General features: G+C 38.7%; 1 protein-coding gene across 2 annotated transcripts in view; it reads left to right on the plus strand.

The window, feature by feature from the left end:
* Nucleotides 1-4813: 4813 nt before the first annotated feature.
* Nucleotides 4814-23042, plus strand: part of ppp1r37 (protein phosphatase 1, regulatory subunit 37) — a 29919-nt gene continuing 11690 nt past the window's right edge. The window contains exons 1-3 of one of the 2 annotated variants that reach the window (XM_079465683.1): nucleotides 4815-6287; nucleotides 6360-6540; nucleotides 17600-17697. In XM_079465683.1, coding sequence (XP_079321809.1) covers nucleotides 5826-6287; nucleotides 6360-6540; nucleotides 17600-17697 — 741 coding nt within the window. In that variant the 5' untranslated portion in view covers nucleotides 4815-5825. Of the gene's footprint in view, nucleotides 6541-17599; nucleotides 17698-23042 lie in introns of both variants that reach the window. The other variant, XM_079465682.1, reaches the window with a different exon arrangement.

Consider the following 23042-nt stretch of genomic DNA (forward strand, 5'->3'; position numbering starts at 1 on the left):
ATGACAGGGCGCGCTGGGTCTCTGTGCTCGGACACCGGGCTGATGCCGTCCGGTTACCCGGCGCGCATCGGCTATTTACACTGGTTAATGTTAGAGCTTTACTTGTGGACACATCCATGTGCATCAGAGATGACCTGCATATGCGAAGTCACACCGACGGCAGGAAGTGAACCCGTTCCACCGGAAGTGCTCCTAAAATCAACATTAGGATATACATAACAATTGATAAAATCACAAATGTCACACCAAAATGTAACTGTAAAAGAATAAAGTAAGTCCAAAATAAATGTAAAGTGGTCTCAGGTTTTTCTGAACAGAAAGAACAGAGGGTATCAATGCCATTCTTAAGTCTTTTGAGAAAGCATTTAGACCTGTGTAAAACCTGTGAATTCATTTAAAGGTGATTTCTCTCGTTTAATTACTATCACTGGCTGAAATATTAACGTTACTTTTAGAAATAAGAGCATCTGGTTGACTTCATGAGGATTGAGGAGTAGACCCCTGCTAATAACGTTTCCTTCTCATTTCATGATTTTTTCTCTCTTCTTCAAAACACATCACTTATTTGTATTGATACTTCATTTATTTTCTTCTCGTGCCTTGCTTCATGCCTGTTTACTTGCATCAATCAGTGCCATTATAAAGTAGCCTATATGAAGACTTTGGTTCCAAAATGAGATAACTCCGTTCATAAAACATTTCTTAAGGCATGTTTTTTATTACGTTATCACGTTTTTGTTGTGTTTTATTGTGTTATCTAGCTGTATTTGTGGAGTTACTATGGCTTAAATCCCTCAATCCCTTCATAATAATATCTTGTTCAATATGTACACAATATACAGGCTAATATATATATATATATATATATATATATATATATGTGTGTGTGTGTATGTATATTTGTACAAGAAAGTTACTTCAAGAGTTGGATGGCGAAGTGAGTATGCAGAATAAACCTTTCTTTAAGGCACTCCCTAAGAAACTGTGGTCTGAGATCAGCCTGTGTGCTCGAACCTAAAGAATACATTCATTCAGCAGCTAAAACCCATTAGGAAACCTTTGCAACTGTCCACGGTTATCAAACATCGCCCTCTACTGGCGAAGGGGTGTAAACGTTCAATTGAAAGGAGAAGACGAATCAGATTCTCATTTTCTTTACAGAAGTAAAAGCCAGTTTAAAAAGAGTTTAAATGTACTTACTGAATTGATGAATGACACTCCTTAAAGTGCCACACAAACACACATAACCGAATATCGATTAGCGTTGTATGAACAACAGACTGTAATAAATATGATTAAGAGACTGTAATAAATATGATTTTAATTTTTATTAATAAATAATTGTTAGGAACGATCGAAGAAGTGATGACGACCTCTAGTGTTAGAGGTCAACTTGTGGTAAAAGCCACGCGTTTATCAAAAAGAAGTTATCTCATGACAATTTCACATCACCCCCCAAGCGTTGCATTTGCGAAAGAGCATAAACGAGTATATACTGTAGCTCCGAAACAGGATTGGTAATATCATGCAACGTTGTTTTCGTTACACTAGATGTCCTCAAAGCCCCTTTTCACATTGAACAGAGAGTTCGCTTTTTCAAATGTGTACATCAAGTCCCGTTGATTTCATTGGTTAGGTGGTGAAAAGAATGACAACGCGATATAAGCAAAAGCTCTTTATTTGCAGGCCTGGCGCTGGCGGTTCGGCCAGCGAAACTTCATCCGTGTCTTTATGCGCTGTGGTGGGGACGTGCAGATCAGCGTGATCCTTCCCACCTAAATAACATGGGGTGGTCTTCTCCTGGCAGTTTCACTGTCTGCAGTCGGGTGCCTGAAAGAAGTCTGTTAACTTTAGGTGTAGGCCAAAAGTCATTGGGATAAAGACGCCCGTTTTAAAGCCTTCATTCCAACGAATGGTCTCGAAGTGTCATTCATTTTCCTCCGGCAATACACACAAACACGGAAAGGCTCACCCACCTGTTTGTGGGTCAATGCGCAAATCTGTTTCTCCATCGTAGCACAGGCGACGCACAGATGCCCTCTGGATCCCTTCCCGCGCGCGGCATGCCGTCTGGTGTCTCTTCATCGGGCTCTACCCTGTAAAGGCCTGTGCTGCACTCAGCTTAATGACACACACGCATCCTGAAAATACAGTCTGGATGTCGCAGTCACGTACCTGCCGTGCTGTCGATGTGGTAAAGCATGCGGTGATCCAGCGAGCGGTCCAAACTGTTGAAGATGTCCCCCTGGACTGAATGATGAGCGGTCAGCATAATGCGTGTACAGAGACCCCGTTTCCTCACGGCCACGGCCGGCGGCAGTTAACTACACGCTAAGCGCACAGCAAACTTGAATGCACTGCATAAGGGTAGCGTCACCCAAATATACTGTATTTTCTGAACACGTACCTACGATGAAGCGAGTGTTGGGCTTTTCCTTGTCCAGCCTGGCAGCTGTTGAAATGGAGTGCTTGACGCGGTCAACAAATGCAAAGCGCGTGGCCTCAGCGATGACGTCAGCGCCTGCCGTCCGCACCACAGATCCTACAGGTTCCTCGGTGAAAGTAAAAACACGCAATGCCACTCTCACGGGAGCACTCGTCTCTCATAAAACACTGAGAAACTTTCTGATGCCTCGCCCGTAGTAGTGATACTCTCGACATGACCAGTGGCGAGAGCTCCACCGGCTGACCCTCTGGCACTGACCCTTCAAAAGCCAGTCTATTCCTCCCAGGTGGCTCGGGGTCCACTGTGGCCTAGTGGTTAGAGCGTTGGGCTTGTGATCAGAAGGTTGCCGTTTCAAATCTCAGTGCCAGCCAGCACGGGTCATGGCTGAAGTGCCCTTGAGCAAGGCACCTTACCCCTGATTGCTCTGCAGTGATGTGCCACAATTACTGCAGAGTAATCCAACGATGTAAACTGCTTATTAAGCAAACACAATCATATCATGTCTATATACTTCAAACAATCTGTGAATGACCGATTCAAATATTGCTTTGTATGCAGTTGGAGAACCGCCATTGGCTGTTGTTTTGCATAATTAATGAGCTAGCTCTGGAAACGTCATTCTGTGACTACTCGTATATAATAAATATCATTGCGTTTCGAGTTCCGTTTTCAACAAAAGTGTGTACAATAAAAGTGCTCTGTTCTGTCTGACTCGTGTTCTCAACGTTAAACGTGAATGTACATTTTCTCACCAACCGTCGTCGGCTGGAGGGTCGCCGATGTATAGGCTATCAAATCAGTCGCGACGCCCACGCGGTCGTCCGGGCCGGAGACCTATCGCCCTGGCCACCAAGCCAACATGCTACTAGAGTCGCTCGTCAGGGCGCTGGGCCTCTGTGCTCGGACACCGGGCTGATGCCGTCCGGCCGGCGCGCATCGGCTATTTACACTGGTTAATGTTAGAGCTTTACTTGTGGACACATCCGTGTGCATCAGAAGAGATGACCTGCATATGTACGGCATGAATTTCGACTCAAAATGATTAACAAATGCACGCACAGTCATCCGTGAACTTGATACACGTTTCATTTGTATTTTACGACTCACAAACAAATGCCTTCTGATTTGATTCTGTGAAATTAAGATTTGCATAAACACGAAGCGATTTGTACAAATAGAGGCAGATTTGTGATCGCAATGTTTTATTTTGTGTTCATGTATATTGATTTTGCGCATACCAATTAGAAGTTGTGCATTTGTGGATCCTGTGACGCGCGTTCATACATCCTGTTCGGTTCATTTGGATTTTGAGACTTTCTTTACGCGGTTTTGCATTGGACAATCCACACACACGCAACTGCAGATCCATGCGCAACCGTGCAGAAAATAAGAACTACCACTAGATGGCAGGCTTACGGAAACCATAGGTGCTGGCCATATCATTAGAATATCATCAAAAAGTTGATGCATTTCACTATTTCCATTTAAAAAGTGAAACTTGTAAATTATATTAATTCATTACACGCAGACTGATATATTTCAAATGTTTATTTATTTTAATTGTGATGATTATAACTGACAACTTAAATTTATGTTGTTGTTAATGACAATTTATTTAGCGAAATGAATACAACATGCTAAACAAATAATACAATCATAAACTATAATAATGGTAAGATTCGAAAACATGTAAAATGCATGCTTACCTTTTAAAATCAATTAAGATGATATAAAGTCACTTCATCTGAGTACATAAAGGGACCCTCCATCTGTTTCAAAAAATAAATTTGGCCAATTTATCTTGACCCCAGGTTTCGTATCGTCGAATTACCTGCACGGAAACCATTGAATAACATCTGCAGAATAAACGTGACGGTATTGGTTCAGCTGGTGAGACAAGCAAGTAGTATGGCCGGATACATGGGAAATGTGCCATAGTGCACGTGCTAGAATAAATAATAATAATCTATTATAAGATTATATTTAAAAATATATAGTTTAGCATTATAAATAAAGTAGGCCATACGAAAGTATTTCACAAGTGTTGAAAATTTGAGTGTGTCTCTTATTTCATTAATTAAATTTATTTATTTATTATATCCTATATCTATTTTCCACCCGTCAAAAAGCATCCACCGTGACAGCTGTTTGGCAAGTTCAAATGTCCTTGCCGAACAGATTCGCGAAATTAGTTATAGCAATTTATTATGCACAAAAGAAGTAAATAAATAACAGTCGTCATGCCAGAGGAATTTATCAATAAATCTAAAGAAAAACATCTGCAATGATCGCGCAACTGACTGTAAGTTTTTTAGTATGATAAATAAATAAACCAAAAGTGTTGAAAGTGCTGCCGCCGAATCCTCCAGTGCGTTTCAATAGAAGTTGATGACGTATCTCCGAGCAGTCAACAGACGTACACAGTCGGTTTGGACTGAAGCTCCCGAGCCAATATTTTCCTTTTTTCTGCGGTTTGTGCGTTTTCCCGGTGTTCTCGACATCTTTCGAGTAGAAGAGCGCGTTTGCACGGTACCCGCGAGGCCGTTTCTTGCGGATTTTGAGGATGTGAGCACGCTCCGGAGTGTGACGCCTGTTTTTATTTTAGCCCAGCGCCGCGACGCACAGAAAGTGAAATGGACGGATCAATCGACATGACACTTTAAAGACACGACTGGACGACGTTTAACATTATATTGCACTTTTAAACGTTGGCTTATAAGAGTCTCTTTTAGTAAACGAGGAGATCTTTGCGCAGGAGACCAGGCCAGCTGTGAAAGACTAGTGATCTACCAACCTAATATACAGCTTGACATCTTTAAACACTTCTGCCAGTCCTTTATCGTGGTAGCAGAGCAGGAACAGTTGTAAATGTAATCGTGGACAAACCTTAAAGACGCGATGTTTGCTGAACGGTGGTGTTTGATAGTGTCAACATGATGCCCATTTAAGATATTTTCTTTATTGTGGTTGGTGTTGATAAAGTTCGACGTCAGCTCTGTTTGACATGTAACTAACCAGATCCAGAGCACAGACACTAAAGGAAATATATAAAACATAGTTGATGATTGTAAACCTGATGCAGCCCATACATGCTTCAGAACACTTACAGTATTGCGGTCAAATAAGTTCATGGTTTTGTGAACATACAAATAAGGAAAGTTTAATGATTAGAGTTGGCTTTCAGAAAATATACATTGAAACCCCACTCAAAGTAGTGTTTTTCGCTGTCATGTGAATGCTTAATAGACAATGCACTTTTCAGGGAGATATTGACCTGTTTTTTCCCCAAGATTGAGAGAATTAGACTATGTTTTAGCTGGTTGAACATCATTGGTGCGTGACAGGCAGTGGTGTGTTCCAACTTTCTGGAAATGAGAAAATGAATTGCGAGGATCAAGCTGTAGATTCGTGCAATACCATGACAAAACCCGACATAGATGACAACACTACATCACACCCCGTGGACAAAATCCTTCCCTGTGACGGTCTCTCGGATGGAGACAATGGGGAGTGGGGTGCCACCACGGAGGCTGCGGACTCTGCTGTCTTGGCGAGATTAAAAGACGTCCATGCCAAGGATGAGGATATTAAGCTTTCCACAGACATCAAAGCAATGCACGGTAAAAACAATGGATCCATTGCATCGGCTGCCGTGTCAGCTGACCCTGTGAACGGTTCCAGTGGTGAGCAGCAAACATTTTCAAGCAATGTGGAGGAATCATTAGTGACCAAATGTTCCCTTGGAGATGGATGTGATGATGGTGACATGGATATCGGTGTGGATTTAAGTCTGGATGAAAATGGGGTTTTGGAGTTGCAACCAGCAGACAAGACGACTGCTGTAAGTGACGGAAGTGCCTCTAGTTGCGATAACATCCTCATTTCAGAAACTGTCATAGAACTCCATTCACAGGTCAATTCAGAGGAAAGTACTGAAGATGTATCCTCGATCAGTCCATGTGTGGAGGCTGTCTCCCCTGCTTCCACACCTGGGGAGGGAACAGGGGTCAAGCACGGCTCCAAAAAGGTGACCTTTCCTTCGGACGAAGACATCATCTCGGGTGCGGTTGAGCCGAAGGACCCTTGGAGACATGGTAAGCGGACATTTACAGTTTTTCACTGTGTTGTTGTGTATTAGGCTGTTTGCTTGAGCCGTCAACACCTTTGAGGTGATTGACAGATTTTTCAGTTCTCGCTGGGTCCAAGCTAGACCTTTGAACATGGCTTCTGTTACCCTTTTTGCTCTAGGAAAAGAGCACGAAAGCATAAACAGAAGTGGCTTCCTGAAAGGCTTGCGTGATCCAAATGACATTTGATCCCAGAGTCCTCCAGGGTCAATCCAAAGCTACATAACAACTGCAGCCATTACTGTTCGTCTGAGGCTCCAGCAAACATAGATATGGAGCAACGTCCGTAACCCTTCCAGACGGTGTTTCATAACACTGAGATATCGGAATCTAGTGTAAGGGACAGTAACCCAGAACCTTGTGTTATTCTGAGCGTTCGGCTGTGTCACGTCATACTCGCAAACACATGTTTGTGAGCCAGCAGAAACGTAACAGCACGTTCATTGCTTTCTTCTCGGCCAAAGGTTATGAGGTGTGTCTTACTTTGGCCCGCAGGGAATCTCCTTTGTGTGCTCTGCACAGGCCAAGGTGTAGTGTGCATTGCTTATGTCTGAGTAAGCTCAATCAAAACCCAGCAAAGCCGTCAAGACACAATAAAACAACGGATTGGTTGACAGCTGCTCTTTGTTTTCATTGTAGTATTTGCATTACATTTTTACTGTTGGCAAAGACTTTCATTTAAAGCGACTTTGAATAGTGTATTCAAAGAACATGTTATCAGTCTGTGTGTTCTGTAGGTATTGGATTCATGACCTTGATGTCGCTTGCGCTATGCTTTACCAGCTGATAATATATTAAACATAGTTGATGATGATAAAAATGTGCAATTTATATTATTTAGCTGGAGTTGAATCTCATTGTTTGCCATCTATCTCAAATATAACTTTTTTTATTAAAAAATAAACATTTACTAGCCAGCTGCAGTTTTAACTGGTTTTGTGGTGACTTGTGGTTTAAATGATCATTAGTTCAATGTTATTAATGCAAGTTGTAAAATGTTTCCCTATTTTGCATCCTCTATCTACATGTTATTCATTACGTAATCCTCTCTGCTTGAATAAGAGAGCCTGGAATTGCACTGGTTGTACAGTTTATGTAAGTTTTAAAGGTTCAGCCATCACTTGTGGTAATAGTCTCGTGTTTAAAGAGCTGATGAGCAAACACAAAGCTTGCTGTGTAATTTCCACATAATGTTGTCCCTGGAGAATTCCAGTGATCCCAGACCTGCATTGCCACCATTGTTTCTTTGAGCAGGGCACAGTACACCAGGTCGCTTCAGCAGGCCTTTTCTTGGAATAAATATAGAAAATTGCATTGTACACTGAGTAGCTAGTTGATCCACTCATGTGATGTGTGTATATGGATAATGTATAGAAGATAGATCACCATTAGATTTGAGTTTATATTGTCTGCAGTGCACCTCTTTAATGTGGTCCTAATATTTGGGAAGTTGTTTTTTATATTGGAGCCTTTGAATTGTCTTATTTCACTGTTACACATTGTACTGTTGTTATTTGGGAATGAGGAAGTAGTTGAAATCACATGCCTGCACTGTACAGCGTATCATTTCCTTATATTCCGAAGCTGAACTTCCCACTTTTGTAGCTTGGTTTCCTACACCGTTTCCTCCCACGCTGAGCTTTTGTATCAGGGAAACACTTGTATTTGTTTATCGACAGTTCTTATTTTCATGAGACTTCACGAGCGAGCCAGTGGCCATGTTTAGAAAGTCGAGTCTGTTTTGGTGTATTTGCAGTGACAACCTTTTATTAAAGCTGAAAATATAAAGAACAAAGAAAATAGACTATTATTGTGACAGCTATCCTGTTTTGAGTTTTAAAACCTTTTCTGACACTTTGTTCATGTAATGACATCTAAACTAGTGATGTTATGTTTTTATCATCAAATGTCTACACAGTTATAAAGAGACAAAGGCCTCCCAAATTCTCTGAGTTATCTCTCAGCATTGCAAGTACCTGTCTCTGAACTCTGAATACTTTACAGGAAATATGTTTACATTAGAGGTGTAAATCAGACAGTTCATCTTGATACTATGCAATATAAATTTTCTTCGCCAGCATTGTGGTTTTTGCTGATTCCTTTGTATACATTTACAATTCGATTAATTTATCGATATTTTGATATTACTTGCCTAATGTGACCCTGGATTACGCCATAGGCTAATTTACATGTTCGTGACATCATCACATAGTTTTGTGTGTTGCAACTTCAGAACCATTTTTGTTTCTACTTTCTAAACATTCTATATGTGTTACATTATTAATACAGCATATTTAAATCAAATAGAACTTTTTATGCTTTTCAACTACATTTTAGCCCACAATAGCCAACTAAATTAACTATAAAGTTAAAGTCTTACTATCTGAGGAAATCTCGTTCACATCCTGCGTTCTCTTGTGGTTCACTGAGCTTTATATTATTTAATGATATTTTATATTCACTAGTGACTGAAACCTTTTACCAGTTTAAAAGACATGTTAAAAATTTAAAAAAAGTTTTTTTTCTGGCCAATGCAGATTTAAAATTTTAATCAGGCCAGCCGATGGCTGATATCTAAGGCCAATTTTCTTTTTAACACATTTATCTCATAAAATTGTATCAAATAATAAGAAGTGATACAGAACATTTCTTAAATTAAACATTTATTGAAGACGTCTAGAAAGTTTGAGTAAGTGTTTATTGCAGGATACAAAACAGCAGTCTAATTCATAGTAATAATACATTGCTCAGAACTTTTAAGCACCTTCTCAAAATGTTCAGAAGCATGCATTAATCTAAGTTAAAACAAGCGCTCATATTAAAGAGCCTGCTGCTCATAACTGCGCTTTTTTTGTTATTTTATGCCTTTTTCTAGTCTGACAGGAAATTAGACGTTCTTGTAGTCGAATGTGTTTTAACAAGGCATGGCTGCAGAGTGTGACTTGCTCCATCTCACAGCCTCAGAGGGAATGAAATTCTCCTGTACCGAAACAGGATAGATAACGTCAGAATTTATCTACCTGACAACTGTAATAGTTTAGCCGCTGGGCTCGTCACCAGGTTTTTGTACCGGTGCATACATGAAGCCTAAACTATGTGGTTGAAGGCTCGCTAACAATAGAGTTCCATAAAGTAACATGCATTCTCAAGTAGCATCATACTAAATCAATGAAATACAAGGCGAGATTAAATAATTTAAGTGTTACAATTTTCTTGGAAAGTTAGCAGGCAGTTAGGTTAGCAGGGCATCGCAGTGTTATGCCGGTGGTAATCTGTTTGTGGCAAGAGGCAGCATCACGTGTAGCACAACAATGCTTAGCTGCTCTCAGATGCACCTGCCTGTTAATCTGCCTAATTTGTGGCAAAATTATTAATATTGGGCTGATTAAAATTGCCCCACATTTTATCGGCTAGTGGTGCCACCCCTAGCATATTTGATTCCAAAACATTCCAAAAAGAATGTTTATACTTATACCAAACTGTTAAAATCTTGTGTGCTGTTATGGGTTTCAAAGTAAATTAAAACAGGTTATGATGTCTCACTAATTACATATACTCAATATTACTGTTGTGCAATTCAAAGAAATTTTTTTAGTAATTTATTAGTTTGCCCCGGGTCTTGATTTTGCTTAGGCCCCCAAAATAGTAAACACACCCCTGTCAATATGCGCACACTTCTTAATATTGCAATGTTGCAAATTATAACAATTGATCTCTCAGATGTCATTAATTTGATGCAAGAAACATTTTGTCACATTTTCATTGCAGAAAACACCTAATCATTTTTGTTTTGTTAAACCACACAGTTGAGTTATAAATATATCAATACTTATCAATATAGTTAATATTAAGGTGGTTTATTTAAAGGAACATTACAGTTTCATGGTTCAGGCAATACTCTTTATAACTGTAGCCTTATAAACTTCACTGCAATTTGTAATGTTTCGATTCAGAATCAAAAAAACGATCATTCATTAATTGTTATCGCCATCGGCAGGTACTGCCGTAAGGTATGGTACCCACCTTGGTCGTCATCGGCAAAATAATAAAAAAAAACGGTCGACCTCTAGGATCGATGCTTTGTGTGATTAGAAATTAAATCGATACTAGCATTGTTACATTTCAAGTTCACATAAGGAATGCAGCAATTACCGAATTTCACTATTAGCCGCGCTTAAAAACGTCACGGTTAATTCATCGCAAAAAAAAACAATGTTACACCAGCAGTGCACCAGCTTAAAGAGCCGTGCTTATCAGAGACACAAAGACAAAACATACTTACTGCTCCTGACTGATTAACTTTAATTACTTTCATATGGTTTCATATACGTTTCATTTATTCTGTGAAGACTATGAAGTGTTATTTTATATACCTGATAACCACAGTTAGATCAACTAAACACCTAAAAAACACTGATAATTTAATTTGTGTGTTTGCTTTATTACATTTTTTGTGTTATTGCTTATCATTTTATAATTTGTACTAATTTTATTACTTACTGATTCACTGTCTTTGACTATATAAAATGTCTGTGAGTTAGGCTAATTGTTTTATGGTATTATAACAGTATTTATTAAGAAAACAAACAAATAAATGGAGAATATTATTAATTTAACTTTTTTCTGATAGGAAAAGTAAATGTATGTATTATAATTGCCATAATCATGCAACCGTGATTTATTCCACTGACTATAATCATACCTACAAAATCTGTAATCATTGCATCCCTAGCTCACATATGTCAAACCAGCTTTAGATTTACATTCTTAAACAGTTGAGAAGAAATCCTAAGGTTATAAAGATGCGACTTTATGTGAATGCATTTTTAGTAGGGTTGTAATGATTAGCTCCGCTCGCGATGTCATTCACGATTCTGATCTCACGATGCGATTTAAAAAAAACTAAGACTTTGTCTTTGCTTTTTTAAGAAATATCAGCATATCCACATTTACAAAGTTTGTAGAAAAAAACTGTGACCCCCACTGTTCAAAATATGAACGGCGATTCTTTTAATATCTCAACCGATTTGAATAGTTTTTCAATCATTGAATCGTTACATCCCTAGTTTTTGGTAAAGCACCTAAAGCAAATGCAAGTAAAATGCCTGAAGCTAAGATTTTTATAAATAAATTGGGCAGTTCCTTCTGTTATAAGTAAATTTTGCTCTGGATTTTGATGTTTTTGTTGCTGGGTCTTCTGTTGGGTATCACTCATGATCTGTGTCTGATTGATCATTAACCACAATTCCGGTCAAAAGCAGGCAGAAAATGCAGCATGTGACACCATCCCACTTACAGCATTCATGCTAGCCACTGTCCCCACTAAGATGAAAGTTTTGGAAGTGAGAGTGGAACTATGCGACCAAACAACAGAGAAAATAGACAAATAGATAGATAGACTTTGTGTCCACACCAGATGTGACACCACTTTGCAACACATAAGAGAAGGTTTGTTTCCCATGTTGTTGTTATAATAGGGTACAATGGATTCTATACTAGAAACTTTTTCTTTAATGTTGTACCTTTAGAATCGATTTACATGTTTTTATCGGTTTTATTTCAAATGTAAAAATACTGTCTGATCAATGCGGATACATTTTTATAAATTTTACGGAAAGTTTGAGAATACATGTATTGCACGTTCAATATTTATACAATATTTATTTGTAAACATATTTTAAGTACTTTCAATTTTATTAAAATTTCTAACACTGTTTTTATAAGGTGTCACTTTGTGAGGCTAGATAACACAACGCCAAATCCCAAATACTGTTCTAACCATATGTAAGTAACTCTCTCTGAATGTAATCTCTGGATGACAGTCACAGCTTTGAGCAGTGTTGGTTTCATTCAGGTCATATTTGAGGTGATTTATCAGTACAGAAAGGGCATGGATGCGGTGTGGGTGTTTTCCTACCACACACTGTCCCCCATGACTGTGGCACTGCTGTGTGAATGACTTTGAGGTCAGCTGGCATGAAGTGTGTGGAGATCTATTTTAGAACGTATCACTTAGATGTTACTGCCTCACGACGTTCCCAGGGGTTTAGCATAGATCTCCTCTTGTGTTTGCTATTGACCCCCGAGACCTCATACGGAAATTCCCACAGGGGCTCTATTATCATAACTCATTTGTATCATTAAGAGCCATAATTTTAAAAGACTATCATTGAAAAGTTATAATAGATGTTTAGAAAACTTTGGGCTTCGTTGGGAGAGACTATCAAGTTTAAAGGGGTCAAAACAATAATGTTTTGAACTGGCTAAACAGACTATTTAGACAGCTCTGCTCTGCTCCACTGTACCAACCCAAGCAATTGAGCTTTCACTGTAAAATACATTATGTACTGTAGATATGCATACATTTGGAACCAATATTCTGTATGCACTCTTTGGATGCAAAGGTGTAAGTCTTTTTCTCTTCTTTGTGTTTCAGTTGTTGACGACTCTGAAAGATTAATGCTTTATTGATATCATCTTCTTCATCAAAAATATTTTCAAAATTAGCTTTAGAACCAGACTCTAGCTAAGCTCGGTTTGGAGGAAATGATGCTGCTGTCTGGGCTTGTTTGATGCTGTCGAGAGACGCCGCTCAATCTTGCCTCAATGCTCAAATTTTTGCCTGCACCCGAGGGGCTTGATTCTGTCTGCAGACATTACCTCGCTTTAATTCCCAACAGCTTTTGTTTACATGTCGTCCTTATCGCATACAGTGCACGTCCGCCTGCAGAATATACTTGCGTAATGTGTCCAATTCACTTGCACTGAATCATGTTTGAGCTTACTGGATCTGGCCTTTGGATTTGTTATCTCACCAAAGCTTCTACAAACATGTATTTATATAGAGTTAACAGTCAAGTCGGTAGAATAAAACAGCTGTGTTTCACAGGAAAGTGAGCTGGCACAGTTAATTTACAATGGCTGTTCATATTCTGTGATGACTTAAAGTCACCATGAAACGGAAATTGGGATCGTCTTCTTTTCCGCATCGTGACGTACATCCGAGCGAAACGGCTTCTGAAATTTGAAAAAAGTAGGGCGGGTCTTCATGTCGCTCTCCCCTTATTGATTGTATCATTGTAAATTGGCCTTATACACCACTGATACCCATTGGACAGTCTAGATAGTCCTTCCTCTTTTTCAGAGATTACGTCATGAAGAGAATAGTTGTTGTTTGGATCTTTGTGTTTTTGATTAAAGATTACAACTAGACATGAATTTTACAAAAATAATGATCTGCATGGATGAATCATTTATAATAATCACTGCAACACTGTGTAAGAAAATTAGTATTATCATTTTTAATAACACGGTGACTTTAACCAATGGCTAAGGCAGAGGCTTTTTGTATTTAACACTGCAAGATTTTTTAAGACATTTTGTACAGTTCAGTCAAATGTATTTCAAATCAGTGTATTTCTAGCGCTTTTTCTCTTTTGCGTGTTTTCTGTACAGTTTTGAAACCATTCAATACATGTACAAAAATATTATTAGAACGTCACCGGTCTTTATGTGTAAAAGATTGTAAGATGAGAGTTGGAAGATAACTGTTATGCCACACTCAGGAAGAAAGGTCTCTTTATGGAAACAGAGTGAAGTTGCTTTCATCAGAGGGGATTTGCTAAAGCTCACCTTGTGCGTTGTATGTGAATTCACATGTGAAACAATTTATAGATCATACACGCACACTGCAATACGGTTGTTGTTCCTGTTTCCTGGGCGCTTAATCCCATATGAGATATGGGAAAATGTCCAGTTGAATTTCTAATAACCACAGAAAGGTCATAGTACAGTGTCTGGTGTTGCTGTCGTCTCAGATTTTTTGCAAAAATACATTTCATAATCGTTTTTTTTTATCTCTCAACCTTCATACATTTGTAGATGTACCATCACTTTGTATTGTGACTTAATACCTGTTGCTGAATTCGCTGAGATTTTCTACTGCAGTACTGCCATGCATTTATGTAAATGTAATGAGTTTTAATCTGTTAAAGAAGCAGTCTTTAATTCAGCAGATCAGCAGGAGACTGAATGTTCTGCAGCAGTCCACTTGGAAAGCTTCCAGTTACAGAACTGCAAGCCACTGGTTTTCAGAAAGCTTGCTTTGCTGATCGACTGTGCTTCATTGATTATCTCTGCTCTCACACAGCTATAGTTTAGATTAGTTACTCTCATACATACTGCGATGCTGCAGCGTTATGATCCATATAAAACTGTAATGTGTGGGTTTTCAAATATGTTAAAATCATCCAGAGGTTTTAGCAGGTCCATTTAATGCAGAACAACAACTTTATCTATAAGCTTTATCTGGAAGTGTTATGGCACATATACTCATGTCCAAGACATACACATTTACATGATCTTAAAGCTTATGAAACTGACCAGACAGTGTGTTCAAGGGCTGGACAAATGTGGTTAAATGTGCTTTGAACCAAAGACACCTCATGGACACTACATGGACAACTAAAGACAAACTTTATTCTAGAAAGACTTTATTCTTTATTCTCAGCTTTTAAGTTAGGCTACTAAATGTATTTGACAAGGTTATTTATTTATTAAGGAATGTTTTTATAGCATTGTTTATGTGTTTGTTGAGTAGCGATATTGTTGTCCCATTTTGGGAAGCCTCTCCTTATTTCTCTCAATGGGAACGTTTGCCCAGGCTGAGATTTTGAAAGCGCACGCCAAACTAAGGATTTTTCCAAGGACATGCTGTACACATGGTACATGAAGCACATTTTGTGCCCTGCTGAGCCCCTGTGTCCAAAAAACATGTACACAGATGTGGGTTTCAGCATCTTTTATGTCATATTAAGGTTTAGTTCTTCACACATTCCATGGACAGAACTTACAGCCTGTTTACTTTGTGTGTGTGTGTGTGTTTTTCATTAAAGAAATGCAGGAGAAAAAGATTCTAGACCTAAAATTCATGGTAGAACTATTCCACGACTAATTTACTAGGACATACTTAAGCTACAGGTAGCTTGGACGCCAGAAGTTGTGGACATGCCCTGACATTTGTAAGATTTCTTTAATGGCAGGTGATTATTTAATATGACAAACTACATTACTCGGCCATCTGAAATAACATTTCCTGTCTTTTAGACATATTTAGTAAATACAGCCCTTTTGATGGAGAGTGAAGCGTTTGAAATCTTTTAGAGTTAAGTGTTTAATTAGAATCTGTCTGAGGAGACGACGAGGGACACAGGATGCACTCTTGGCTAAATCCTCACATCCGTTCGTTTATTTATTTTCATTTATAACCCATGTTCCTGATGAAGGTCATTATTAAAATGGCCCTTATTCGAAGTGTGGAGGAACTGTATCAGAAACAAGTTAAATATATATAAATAGTCATTACTCATCACTGATTCCGCTTCCTTCTGGAATCTATATTCATTTTGGGGGTAGAGAAGGTGTAAAGACCAGAGAGAGCACTACACCCGCCTTTTTAATTTATATATTGATTCAAAATGTACATGTCATATAAGACTATTATCTTGTAAAGTGGAATAAATGGTAGATTCTGGTTGGGTTTTCAGCCTGATGACCATATTAACAATTTAGCAAGAGAACCGTTATGCAAAATGTAAACAATGATACAGTAGCACTTCCTGATTCAGTTTTTTTGCGCAAAATACAACCAACAGAACATTTACAACTGAATCTAAAAGTTAAACAAACATCTTTCAGACAGAATTACAACAAATGTTATAAAATCTGTCTTTTATTGAAATAAAAAGCTGAAACTCGAAGTGATTTCATTTGACTTAATGGGTAGGGGTTTGCCAGTGAATGTATTTAAAATAACGCCATGTGAACTTTTTGAATTGCTATACTCTACTTGTGGTACAGTCTACTGCGCACTCCCAAAGCACTGCTGGCAGTGCCAAGCACAGTTAAACACTCGTGCTTAATGCGTGAGACTCTGCGGACGCGTAAGACTCGGGCGAATGTTAAAAAGTTGTTTACATAGAGAAACGGAGGGAGAGTAGTGCTGCGGGATGGAAAATCCCATTGCCTTTATGCATGTCCGGGCCGGTCACTCGGTCACTGTGGCTCACAGCACGGCACACACATACTTTGTGCAGTTATTAGCGTGTTCTGTACAGTAATGAAAACAGGTTGCACCACAACAGAATGTGCACTCACACAAATGCTCCCAAATATATTTTAAGGTTGCACGGCTTAACTTTAGGGAGCATATGCGACAAGAATTATCGCAATTTAGAGTCCAGCACTCCATCATGCCAATTGCGTGAGGATATCGTGATCTTGCAAGATCAAAAAATTCTCAAGCAATTGGCATTTGTTACACCCCTAATAATGGGCTATCCCTAACATATTTTCTGTCTTATTTATGCAGTAAGTTGTGCAAAATGTGGAGATGTTATGTTATTGTGAAAGTGTCATCATAACAAGACAAACATTTGCTTTAGGACACCCTCAAATGCGGTGTTGTACTGTATTTCAAAAGTATGTGCATGTGCTTTTCCAAATGTGGTCACATGACTGTCATCAGATCCCAAAACGGTTGGACCCTGTTAACCTGTGTTAAGCACTGTGTACTTTCGATCACCTGAAATGGATCTTAATAGCAGGTGTAAATAGGGACTGTCTGTTTGTGATGCAGAAAGTTTGAATGTGTTTAGTAATCATCTGACTGAGCTCAGCTCTTAGAAGTTCTTCACTGGTAGGTTCTCTGAATATGTGTGTTCATCGTTTACACAAAGACTCTTCTGAGAGGCTCGAGCTGTACACGCACTTCTCTCAGGGCACTCATCTACCACCATATACTCTATGAGAACACTTTGTGTTTCTGTTCCCTTTCATTGTTCAAGCTCTCACTCTTGCCGAACACTACAAATAGATGCAGAGTGAACATTCAGTACGGATAAAACGTTATCACGCTTTGATGAGGATGATGATAAAGATAATAATAATGACCATGTACATATCTACACTTCTAAACATCCTTCTGCATGACCTTTGACTTTGTCCTCGTGTCGTTTTGTCCCTGCAGCCCAGAATGTGACTGTGGAGGAGATTCTGAATGCCTACAGACAAGCATGCCAGAAACTCAACTGCAAACCTATCCCCAAAGTGCTTAAACAGATACAGGTAACAAACACACACATCTGCTTAGGTTCACTTAAAGAATATTTCAAATGTGCCCACATCCCCAGCCTTGTTGAATGCATTCTGTCTTTACTCCTTGTTTCACATTTCTTGCTCCTGGCTTGCTTCACAGTAGTTAAAAGAGACCCTAACCTCATCCCACATGTCATAGTTTCTATAGACAGTTTCAGCAACAGCAACATTAACAAACGTTATGTGGCCCAAGCTTAACTTCTGGTAGACCTCTGCAAAGAATCAATTACTGTTGAAATTTCATTTAACACAATTAATATCTAGTAAAATGTTTATGATTTTATATTAAAGGAGTAGTTTACTTTGAGTGTATTGTCATGACAATTCACTCACTCACACGTCATACAAGCAAGGAGGAGATACAAACATGCACGTTATGTGGATAATTTAGTGTTTTTAAACCTTAAATCGTGTAAAAACATATTTTACAATGATTTACATCTAAAACAAACGATAATATTCATTTTAGCCACGTCATATGGCCCCTTTAACATCCAATCTTTTCTTCTGATCTAACTGTCTTTTATCACTTTTTGACATATAGTGTCATGCAATGCATTGTGGGTTGATAACGTGTTACGAGGGAACCGTATCAGATTCTCCTTTACATAATCTGCACTGAACAAAGGAAAGCTTGATTTGTGTGCATTTGTAATCTCTACTCTGTCCTTGTTTGGCCTCATATGTTCACTTGCGCAGGATTACATTTGAACTCTATTCACAAGGCTGTCAATCAAACGTACAACCTCAACAACCTCTGGCATCCAGCCAATCACATGCCTCCCGGTCTAGACCCCCCTCTGGCTGCAGGTTGTCTGAGGTTGAACGAACACTGATTTGTTAAAATTATGTATACGTCTTGTGTTAGCATTGCGGTTGACATATATAGGTTTGCGTGTGTTGCTGTTAGGGTATAAACACACACCTTGGCAGACAGATATTTGCATTCAGCGTTAGATCGATTCAGTGTGAGATCAATATAAACATTGCATTTGAGTTAATGTGTAACTACGTGATTTAACATAACAGGTACATCCTATTTAAAGCACCTGTTTAATTCGAAGGGTCAAAAACTGAAAATGTAAATAGTAGGCTTTCTGTATAAATTCATGACAACCGCTTGAAGCTCCAGACTGATAGATCGATAGAGGGAGAATAGTTTCTCTCGTGTGCTCCTAGCTGAGTCACAACAAACAGAAGGATGGACAGAAAGAGGGAGGTCATGTTATCATGGTCTGATGTTTGCACAGATATGCCAACTAACACCCACAGTATTTCACCAACCAGCGCATGCTCCTGTTCTCCACCCCTCTCTTTTCCCCATTCCCACCTCATTCCCAATTTTTCCGCTCCTTTATTTTAGTCTCAAGTTGTAATATTTGTGTGCCCTGCACCTATATTACTACACAGGATTTGTTGCCGTCTCTTCTGCAGTCATGTTTATAAAACATAGTTGCGCCGTAGGTCTGTTAAATTCACTGTAAATTTCCACCGCGAGTCCCTGGAGCAGAAAATAACCATCATTACTGCGTGTGTATAAATGTATGTGTTTTTCCACCACCTCAGTCTCAGTCTGCTCTTGTGTTGCTCTGCCTTAATTGCTTAGTCACCGTTGGAAAAATGACTTCACAAACAGGCCTGTAAAAGAAATGCGCTAAAGAGAGAGAGAGAGAGGGCGCGAGAAGATTAATGGTCCCTTTATGTTCCTTTACTCTGCACAGATGGACAGTTTTCTTTATATACACATTTTGTACGTTGAGGTTGTGTGTATAATCCCAGTGTTGCTCACGCCTTTAACAGATACACAGCACAGTTTAGGTAACTGTTAAGTGTTTAATCTGTCCAACACAATCTCATGTATTATTTGGTTTCACACTGGTCAGGTTTGAGGGTGGTGTAGGGGAGGGGCTTCTGAGTTTCCCCTAGGTTTACAGATTGGGGGGGTCTCTATATTTGTGGCGGAGGTCCGGACAATACTTTTTAAATAAATGATATGTAATCAATTGAGCCCAGTCGAATCTTTATATAAAAAGTTAATATCTAATGTTTTATCAGGCCATTTAGTTTATATTCTGATACCCGCAGTGTGTATGAAACATAGAAAGGCCTGGTAACTGAGAAAATGTGTTGTAGGCTCTGGTGCTAAATCCTAGTTGACTATTTTAATATTTAAAAATCTACTGACAACAAAATGTAACAACTAAAATTAATTTATCAATACCAGACGTACTTACAAAGTTACTAACAAGTTGCCTTAATGCTATTCATACTAAAAATGATTCTAAATGATCTCGGGACTAAAACATGATTTATTATGAAATGCTCATTACATGCTGATTATTTATGATATTAATATTATTAATATCATTAATCCCAAATGTAAATGCAAGACTTTTACCAGTTTATAATCTGTCACAAACCTAGATGGCAAACAGTAAACTGACTGCTTGCTAAAAAGAACTTATTAGGCTACTAATGCATTATAGTTTACTTAAACATTACAGTAAACAGCTTACAGCTTTTGCTGTCTGCAGGTCTTTACATGAGACACGTCTTTGGCAGGAGAGTAGAAAGGGTTCAAATAAAGCGCGTTTGGAGCTAGCTTAAGCTATTAGAGGATATCAATATATGGATATAGGATATATTCAAGGATATATAAGCGGCAAAGATCAATTTCATAAATGTTCCTGAGAGCGTGTGTAATGCGATTCTCCATTGGCTCAATTTAAACAAACAAAATAGTCAAATGTCTTAAATGGTTTATTAGACTATGTTTCGCAGTCTGGATGGAACGAAGCAAAAGTCCGTATCCAGCCCAACCTCAACAAACAAACAAACAAAAAGAAAGTGTTAAAACGGAGCATGTTTGGCGCTAAATAAAGATATTAGAAGATATCGCGGAAAAACAATCAACATAAATGAGTTCACGTGATTTGTACATCTCAGTTATGAAGACGCCCTACTTGGACTCAGAGCAGAAGGAAAGTGGCCATTTTTAGCGTAAAAAATGCTAATATTTGACATAATATGTTTTCCAACACGCGTTTCTATCCATTGGTGGGAGTGTGCCTTCCTGTGTATGTAATGCGCATCGGGTGAAACTTCTGGCGCTCGCCAGAAATTACATGCTGCCATTTAAATAAGATAAATACCACAATGCTATTTAGTTTGTTTAATAAAAGAACAAGGTATGTTCTATAGGAAGGGTTACCTTAAATGACTTGTCTTGTGATCTGGTACTATATTGAAAATAAAATGAACTTGACCTTCAAGGGAGGTGTGTTGGAGGGGCGGGGCGCCCCCCTAAGGTAATGGTAGGGGAAACACTGATTTGCAAATTGATATGAATGTTTCTCTCTTAAAGACGGCATGAAATCAAAATTCTAAACATTGTTGTGTATTTTAGAAGTGACTTATCAGTCCACTCATAATGTTTCATCAAAACGTTAAACTCCCCCCTCAAAATGACTTTTCATCACTTACTCTCATAAGGAATGGCACGAGGGTGAAGCTTTCTTCATGTGAGGAAGCCGATGGTGAGTCCGGTGGGGAATAATCCTCCACGATTGACTTCAAACTCGCATGAAATCTGCCTCGATCTGCCTCGACCTTGTTCTCAAAAAGATTATACGTTAAGTACAGCTAGCCAATCAGATCAATGCCTGTAATTTGAGCAAGTGCTTGTCAGGTTTAGTGCAACATAGTTTAGTGCTCCAAACCCATAACATGTTTGTTATTAGCCTAGAGATTTAACACCACCTCATGTGTGTGACGTGGTTTGAATACTCAGAGCTGTTTTTGGCCTTTATTGGATATCTACTGGGCCTCTTTTGACAGTTTTGTGTTGAATCCTTTGTCGTCAGTAGCAGAAGTACAGACATCTTTTGCGTGCTCGCAGCTGCACGTTACATAGTTTCCCTAACAAATACACACGGACAATCTTAGGAATTCATACTTTCAACAGTGTGTGATATGTGTCCTTTAACAGTGTAACCTCACTTCCTGTCTTATCTATAGAGTAGTCTTGTATATTATAGATGCAAACAACTGTTATAACTACATCGTTTGATTATAATTGAAATCATACAAATGTCAGTTTGAAAGGCACTCACTCCATCCATACGCTTAGATTTTAGTTTTTCATCCTTGGTTGGCTACAGAAGGTAATCATGTTTTGCCTTTTTTTATGTGTGATTCTGTAAATCTGAGGTTTATGAGACATAACCTGATGGGTAGTGCATGTATTGCACGCTTATATGCCGGTGACTCAAGTTTGAATCTCGCTTGGGTCATTTCTCGATACTCTTAGCCTCCCCTGTCATTTCCTGTCTCCTCTCTTTGAAATTCCATTCGTAAGCTTTTGAACTGGCGGCCAACAAACCAAAACAACAGTTTCAACATGAAACTCATTGCTTCAGTATATGAACGTGTATGTGTTTATGTTTGTATATGTAGTACTCTTAAACAAACATGAGTGGTTCACAACAGGAATATTTTTTTAACAATAAAAAAATATAATATTTCCAATAATTAGTTTGAATACATATTTAATTTCTTAGTTGAAACGGATAAGATACAGGGCAGCACAAAAGATGACAGCAGTTGGATTGTTTAACAGCAACAACACAAGACTCATTGAAGTCAGAAAATAACGCTTAGCGTTCAATGCTGCTCGCAGGGCACTGTTAAATGTCACAGTATGTGTCTGGATGCTCCGACTTATCGTCTGTGCTGATCGTAGATCAGGTTTAGGGCAGCATGCCCCCAGCTGCAGGTGAGCACAGGCATAAGTGTTTACCTAGCCGTGTAACACCGCAAGTAAACGTTTACCATAACTTATTTACAGATCTTACTTCCTGGTGTTCAGCAGGTTTGTGTATAATGTCATCTTGAGGTGTGTCGTTGTGCTTTCTGAGATACACACGTACACATTACGTACTTGTCCCTGCTGACACACACAAACACACTTTTCTTCAGTCTTATCTTGCTTACTAACATTTTGCACACAGTTTGCAGATTTTCTATATGTATATCCCAGCATGCAATGCGCTCTATTCTTCCATTCTTAATGATCAAGGTAATGTAAGCTGCAATTATACTGCTACTTTTCTGGAATTGAGAACATGTTACACAATTAAAAATCGAAAAATAGCAGTAATTGTAAAAATAATGTTGATTTTCACATTGGTACCAAAATATCACTTGCATGCTGTGTAGAAATTATAATGCTGTGATCTTATTTTGGAATAATGCCTAATGGTATAAGGCAAGCAAGGGAGTTTAAAGCTACAATTTCTTTCTAAATATAGCCACTT

This window comes from Barbatula barbatula, assembly GCF_947034865.1.
Source record: "Barbatula barbatula genome assembly, chromosome: 10".
Classification (NCBI taxonomy): domain Eukaryota; kingdom Metazoa; phylum Chordata; class Actinopteri; order Cypriniformes; family Nemacheilidae; genus Barbatula; species Barbatula barbatula.